General features: G+C 48.3%; 1 protein-coding gene across 1 annotated transcript; it reads left to right on the forward strand.

The window, feature by feature from the left end:
• The first annotated feature begins 2,451 nt into the window (after positions 1 to 2,451).
• Positions 2,452 to 5,293, forward strand: LOC139370078 (QRFP-like peptide receptor). Its single transcript, XM_071109393.1, has 3 exons — positions 2,452 to 3,641; positions 4,476 to 5,129; positions 5,232 to 5,293. The coding sequence occupies exons 1-3, from the start codon at positions 2,480 to 2,482 to the stop codon at positions 5,291 to 5,293; spliced, it is 1,878 nt and encodes a 625-aa protein (XP_070965494.1). The 5' UTR covers positions 2,452 to 2,479.
• The last annotated feature ends 2,385 nt before the right edge of the window (positions 5,294 to 7,678 follow it).

Consider the following 7,678-nt stretch of genomic DNA (forward strand, 5'->3'; position numbering starts at 1 on the left):
AATGAAGAGAGGTGCTAATTGTCTGTGTGTTTAAATGAAGAGAGGTGCTAATTGTCTGTGTGTTTAAATGAAGAGAGGTGCTAATTGTCTGTGTGTTTAAATGAAGAGAGGTGCTAATTGTCTGTGTGTTTAAAATGAAGAGAGGTGCTAATTGTCTGTGTGTTTAAATGAAGAGAGGTGCTAATTGTCTGTGTGTTTAAATGAAGAGAGGTGCTAATTGTCTGTGTGTTTAAATGAAGAGAGGTGCTAATTGTCTGTGTGTTTAAATGAAGAGAGGTGCTAATTGTCTGTGTGTTTAAATGAAGAGAGGTGCTAATTGTCTGTGTGTTTAAATGAAGAGAGGTGCTAACTGCCTGTGTGTTTAAAATGAAGAGAGGTGCTAACTGTCTGTGCTTGTTTCTCCCTCTGTCCACAGATACATTGACGGCTTTCCTCAACCCTAGAGGTGGGAGGAAGGAGAGAAGAAGAGAGGGAACGAGAGGAAAAATAGGAAGATAGACATCCTCCCTGGAGGTTTGGGAGAAAGGGAGAAAAAAGAGAGAGGGAATGAGAAAGTGAGAAAATTAAACTGAGGGGCCAATACCATCATCCCTTAGGGGAGAGAGAAAAAGACAGAGAGGGAGAGAGAGCGGGAACGAGAGAGAGCGGGAACGAGAGAGAGCGGGAACGAGAGAGAGCGGGAACGAGAGAGAGAGGGAACGAGAGAGAGAGGAGAGAGGGACATAGAGAGAGGAGAGAGGGACATAGAGAGAGGAGAGAGGGACATAGAGAGAGGAGAGAGGGACATAGAGAGAGGAGAGAGGGACATTAGAGAGAGGAGAGAGGGACATAGAGAGAGGAGAGAGGGACATAGAGAGAGGAGAGAGGGACATAGAGAGAGGAGAGAGGGACATGGAGAGAGGGACATTAGAGAGAGGAGAGAGGGACATTAGAGAGAGGAGAGAGGGACATTGAGAGAGGAGAGAGGGACATGGAGAGAGGGACATTAGAGAGAGAGAGAGAGAGAACAAGAAAATGAGGTGATGGGAAAGAAATGAACCCAGAAGGACTGCGACCACATGCCCTGAGGGTGATGACGAGGACCATCAGGATCTGGTCCTAGATCAGAGCGCACCGCTGAAGAATAGTAATGTGTTGGTTGCATAAGGGCTGCACTGAGATCAGTTCTGACAGAGAAACCTGGTCAAACAGGAGCTGGAGGACACCATGAACCTGACCTAGAATCAGTGATGGTCATCACCGTCTGGTCACCACATATGTACTTATGTACTATGGAACTTTACCACCACAAATGAGATTCTAGACACTAAACCTAACCTTAAATATTTCCTAATCTAACCTAATCTTACCCCCTAACCCTAACTTTAAATCTTTCCTAATCTAACCTAATCTTAACCCCTAACCCTAACCTTAAATCTTTCCTAATCTAACCTAATCTTACCCCCTAACCCTAACCTTAAATCTTTCCTAATCTAACCTAATTTTACCCCTAACCCTAACCTTAAATATTTCCTAATCTAACCTAATCTTACCCCCTAACCCTAACCTTAAATCTTTCCTAATCTAACTCAATCTTACCCCCTAATCCTAACCTCAACCCTTCCTAATCTAATCTAATCTCACCCCCTAATCCTAACCTTAACCCTTCCTAATCTAACCTAATTTTACCTCCTAACCCTAACCTTAATGCTTTCCTAATCTAACCTAATCTATAAAACGTGCTAGTGCTAGTAAGATAAGACGTGCTAGTAAGTTAAGACGTGCTAGCGAGATAAGACGTGCTAGCGAGATAAGACGTGCTAGCGAGATAAGACGTGCTAGCGAGATAAGACGTGCTAGGGAGATAAGACGTGCTAGCGAGATAAGACGTGCTAGCGAGATAAGACGTGCTAGCGAGATAAGACGTGCTAGCGAGATAAGACGTGCTAGCGAGATAAGACGTGCTAGTGAGATAAGACGTGCTTGTGAGATAAGACGTGCTAGTGAGATAAGAGGTGTTAGTAAGCTAAGATGTGCTAGCGAGATAAGACGTGCTAGCGAGATAAGACGTGCTAGCGAGATAAGACGTGCTAGCGAGATAAGACGTGCTAGCGAGATAAGACGTGCTAGCGAGATAAGACGTGCTAGCGAGATAAGATGTGCTAGCGAGATAAGACGTGCTAGTGAGATAAGACGTGCTTGTGAGATAAGACGTGCTAGTGAGATAAGGACAAGGGTGTTGCTGTTTGTTTCTGAAGATAGAGCCAGTTCCCTAACCTTACCCCTAACCTTAGCCTAAGTAACTTTGACCTTTTATCCCTTATCCTTATCCCACATTAAGGACAAGTAGCTCAAGTAGCTCGGACCCCTAACCTTGCACAAAAATTCTGATGATACAGTCCTCTACTGCTGCTGCAGTGTAATGAGTAGCATTATATAAGGGCTGTACTGAGGTCAGTGTTGACAGACAGAGCAAGCCTTGAGTGGACAAGACAGCACCATGAAGCTGACCCTGGACCAGTTATCAGCCCAGCTCAGCTTTACTCCTCTGCTGCATGTAGAGAACGCTACACAGGCCAGACTCAACAACAGTTACAGCTTCTACGACTCCCTCCTCCTCCCCTCATCCTCCTCCTCATCCCTCCTTCCCCCTGACTCTCTCCTCCCGTCTTCCTCCCTCTACCCTCCTGATCCTCCCCTCTTCTCCTCCTCCTCGTCCCTCTTCCCCTCTTCCCTCCTCCCTCCTGATGATTCAGAGCTGACCAGTTTGTTATGGACGGTCCATGAGCCGACCACGGTGGCTCTGACACTCATGTACTGCCTGTCCTTCCTGGTGGGGTTCGTAGGGAACATCATGTCAATGAAGGTGCTGACCAACCGACGTAGCGAGAGGCTAGCCGCGGTCAGCGCCACACGGTACCTCCTGGTTAACCTGGCGGTGTGCGACCTGGCCGTGGTGTGTGTCTGCATGCCCATAACGCTGGGTCACCAGATCTACTCGGCCTGGGTCTACGGGGACTTCCTGTGCCGAGCGGTCCCCTTCACCCAGGCCGTCTCCGTGTCGGCTAGCGTGCTAACGCTAACGGTCATCAGCGTCAATCGTTACTTCAGTGTACGCTGCCCGCTCCGCGCCCGCTCCCTCTTCACCCGTCGCCGGATCCTCGGGACGGTCGCCGTGGTGTGGGTGGTGTCATCGGCGATCTGCGCCCCATTGGTGTTCATGAACCGGCGAGATGAGATCAGCCTTGGGGCGTCGTTTGTGATCCCTGTGTGCCAGGAGGTGTGGCCGGGGCCACGTCTGAAACAGGGCTACACCGTCCTGCTCTTCGTGGCGCTCTACTGCATCCCCGTGACCTTTAACCTCACTATCGGCTTCCTGACTGGCCGCCGGCTCTGGGGGGACGGGAAGCGGACGTTTACGGAACTCGACTCCCGAAGCCGAGCGCTGCACACTGAGCGCCTCAAGACGAGGAAGAAGATCGCCAAAATGGTGGTGTCCCTGGTGCTGCTGTTTGCAGTTTCCTGGCTGCCCCTGTATCTGGCTGAGTTCTGGATCGACCGAGTGCAGCATCCGCCATCTTGGCTCATGCAGAGCCAGCCCTTTGCCCAGTGGCTGGGCCTCACCAACTCCAGCCTCAATCCTATCTGCTACTGTTTCATAGGTAGGACTCTGCTGTGTCCTCATTCATCAGGACTTCCTGCTTCTTATCACGTCATATTCTGTTCATAACTCATTGAAATGTATGAATGAATTAATGAAAAAAAACAGCCAGCATTCACTAGATGTCGTCTCAGTTAGTATTTAGATGTTGGAATGTTATTTTTAATGCATCTGTTCCCAAAATAACATCCTGTTTGTCCTGTCCTGTCCTGACCCCTTCTTCTTCTTCTATGTTATCCTCTTCCTGTTTGTCCCCTTCTTCTTCTTCTTCTGTTATCCTCTTCCTGTTTGTCCCCTTCTTCTTCTTCTTCTTCTTCTTCTTCTTCTTCTTCTTCTTCTTCTTCTATGTTATCCTCTTCCTGTTTGTCCCCTTCTTCTTCTTCTTCTGTTATCCTCTTCCTGTTTGTCCCCTTCTTCTTCTTCTTCTTCTTCTTCTTCTATGTTATCCTCTTCCTGTTTGTCCCCTTCTTCTTCTTCTTCTGTTATCCTCTTCCTGTTTGTCCCCTTCTTCTTCTTCTTCTTCTTCTTCTTTGTTATCCTCTTCCTGTTTGTCCCCTTCTTCTTCTTCTTCTTCTTCTTCTTCTTCTTCTTCTTCTTCTATGTTATCCTCTTCCTGTTTGTCCCCTTCTTCTTCTTCTTCTGTTATCCTCTTCCTGTTTGTCCCCTTCTTCTTCTTCTTCTTCTTCTTCTTTGTTATCCTCTTCCTGTTTGTCCCCTTCTTCTTCTTCTATGTTATCCTCTTCCTGTTTGTCCCCTTCTTCTTCTTTTTCTATGTTATCCTCTTCCTGTTTGTCCCCTTCTTCTTCTTCTTCTATGTTATCCTCTCCCTTCACAGGGGATCTCCACCGGGGGGCCAAGGTGTTCCGTACCCACTACCACCGCCGGATCGCTGCTCTCTTTGGTTCCTCTTTCGCCAACTCCGCCACGACTACTGCCGCCGAGAGGGAAGTAGCCGCGGCAACCGTGGCCGCGTCCACGGCAGCCATTCCCAAGTTGTTTACCTTTTCCAGGGGGGCAGGGGGGCCAGACAAGATGGAGGACGGGTCTGATAACAGTCTGTCTGACTGGTACAAGTCCAGCCCCAGTGTGTGTGAGAAATCCCTACTACCCAGTCATCCTGACAGGCCACAAACACTCTCTATACGGACCGTCTGTGGGGACATAATGGACACCCCCCCTTTAAATAGAGACTGTGGGGGTAGGAAGGACACACTCCCTTTAAGAAGACACTCTGAGGACAAACGAGGGGACACCCTCCCTTTATGGCCTTTAGCATCTGAGGACAGAAGAGACACCTTGCATTTAAGACCGGCCTTTGGGGACAGACTGGACACCCGGATTGTACACCTCCCTTTAAGGCAAATCTTCCCTTTAAGCACTGTCTCTGTGGACAGCAGAGTGGACACGTCGCCTTTAAGACCAGATGGTGGGGGTGAGAAAACAGACAGCCTCCCTTTAAGAGGAGACACCTCTCCTTTAAGACCAGATGGTGGGGGTGAGAAAACAGACAGCCTCCCTTTAAGAGGAGACACCTCTCCTTTAAGACCAGATGGTGGGGGTGAGAAAACAGACAGCCTCCCTTTAAGAGGAGACACGTCTTCTTTAAGTCGAGACTCTGCGGACATTATATCAGACCATATAACAAGCCTGTGAACTCTGTGGATCGTCAGATGAAGTCAGAGAGAGAGAGAGAGGGACAGAGAGGCCTTGGAGGTAATCACTAATCTATAGGGGAGATGATCACTGGGAGAGATAAACACACACACATCCTGGATCGATAGACTGTCTGTTGTATCATCAACACAGTGGGACCTGTTTCTCTCCCTGCAGACAGTTGGGAAACTACACCCATTGGCTCACTGCCTGTGATTGACAGCCCACGGTGATCCTGCCCACTGGTGTTTACAAAGCAGTTTATCCTCCGTTAGTAGGGATATGTGCATCCCAAATGGCACCCTATTCCCTATATAGTGCACTACTGTAGACCAGGGCCCTATTCCCTATATAGAACACTACTATAGACCAGAGCCCTATTCCCTATAGAGAACACTACTATGGACCAGAGCCCTATTCCCTATATAGAACCCTACGATAGACCAGGGCCCTATTCCCTATATAGACCAGGGCCCTATTCCCTATATAGACCAGTGCCCTATTCCCTATATAGACCAGAGCCCTATTCCCTATATAGACCAGGGCCCTATTCCCTATATAGACCAGGGCCCTATTCCCTATATAAAACCCTACTATAGACCAGAGCCCTATTCCCTATATAGACCAGAGCCCTATTCCCTATATAGACCAGAGCCCTATTCCCTATATAGACCAGAGCCCTATTCCCTATATAGACCAGGGCCCTATTCCCTATATAGACCAGGGCCCTATTCCCTATATAGACCAGAGCCCTATTCCCTATATAGACCAGGGCCCTATTCCCTACCGTGTTGTCACGCTATCCAGGCAGGGATCTTTCTGTCTGTCTGGTAGGTTTACCACAGCACTGGGTCACGTTCTATCACAAAGGAAATACAGAATTCATAACACTGTGTGATTACTGACTGGGGACGTGTTTGATTGTAACACTGTGGGATTATTGACTGGGGATGAGTTTGATTGTAACACTGTGGGATTAATGATTGGGAACATGTTTGATCGTAAACACTGTGTGACTGACTGGGAACATGTTTGATCGTAACACTCTGTGACTGACTGGGGACGTGTTTGATCGTAACACTGTGTGATTATTGACAAGGATTTGTAACACCGTTTTCATTCTGTTACCATGCTGACAGACAGCAGCAGAGGACTCATTCTGTTACCATGCTGACAGACAGCAACAGAGGATTCATTCTGTTACCATGCTGACAGACAGCAACAGAGGACTCATTCTGTTACCATGCTGACAGACAGGAGCAGAGGACTCATTCTGTTACTATGCTGACAGACAGCAGCAGAGGGCAGAGGACTCATTCTGTTACCATGCTGACAGACCACACTAGAGGACTCATTCTGTTACCATGCTGACAGACCACAGCAGAGGACTCATTCTGTTACCATGCTGACAGACAGCAGCAGAGGACTCATTCTGTTACCATGCTGACAGACAGGAGCAGAGGACTCATTCTGTTACTATGCTGACAGACAGCAGCAGAGGGCAGAGGACTCATTCTGTTACCATGCTGACAGACCACACTAGAGGACTCATTCTGTTACCATGCTGACAGACCACAGCAGAGGACTCATTCTGTTACCATGCTGACAGACAGCAGCAGAGGACTCATTCTGTTACCATGCTGACAGATAGCAGCAGAGGACTCATTCTGTTACCATGCTGACAGACAGCAGTGGAGGACTCATTCTGTTACCATGCTGACAGACCACAGCAGAGGACTCATTCTGTTACCATGCTGACAGACAGCAGCAGAGGACTCATTCTGTTACCATGCTGACAGACCACAGCAGAGGACTCATTCTGTTACCATGCCGACAGACAGCAGCAGAGGACTCATTCTGTTACCATGCTGACAGACAGCAGTGGAGGACTCATTCTGTTACCATGCTGACAGGGACAGAGGACTCATTATGTTACCATGCTGACAGACAGCAGTGGAGGACTCATTCTGTTACCATGCTGACAGAAACAGAGGACTCATTCTGTTACCATGCTGACAGACAACAGTAGAGGACTCATTCTGTTACCATGCTGACAGACAGAAGTGGAGGACTCATTCTGTTACCATGCTGACAGACCACAGCAGAGGACTCATTCTGTTACCATGCTGACAGACCACAGCAGAGGACTCATTCTGTTACCATGCTGACAGACAGCAGCGGAGGACTCATTCTGTTACCATGCTGACAGACAGCAGGAGAGGAGAACTCATTCTGTTACCATGCTGACAGACAACAGCAGTGGAGGATTCATTCTGTTACCATGCTGACAGACAGCAGCAGTGGAGGACTCATTCTGTTACCATGCTGACAGACCGCAGCAGAGGACTCATTCTGTTACCATGCTGACAGAAACAGAGGACTCAT

This window comes from Oncorhynchus clarkii, chromosome 17 (assembly GCF_045791955.1).
Source record: "Oncorhynchus clarkii lewisi isolate Uvic-CL-2024 chromosome 17, UVic_Ocla_1.0, whole genome shotgun sequence".
NCBI classification, from domain to species: domain Eukaryota; kingdom Metazoa; phylum Chordata; class Actinopteri; order Salmoniformes; family Salmonidae; genus Oncorhynchus; species Oncorhynchus clarkii.

What these genes read in the sequence shown, in the direction of transcription:
- LOC139370078 (XM_071109393.1), top strand. Translation starts at nt 2,480, where the DNA reads ATGAAGCTGACCCTGGACCAGTTATCAGCCCAGCTCAGCTTTACTCCT. An exon ending in TATCTGCTACTGTTTCATAG is followed by an intron (nt 3,642 to 4,475) that starts GTAGGACTCTGC and finishes CTCCCTTCACAG; the next exon opens with GGGATCTCCACCGGGGGGCC. An exon ending in CTCTCCTTTAAGACCAGATG is followed by an intron (nt 5,130 to 5,231) that starts GTGGGGGTGAGA and finishes CTTTAAGAGGAG; the next exon opens with ACACGTCTTCTTTAAGTCGA.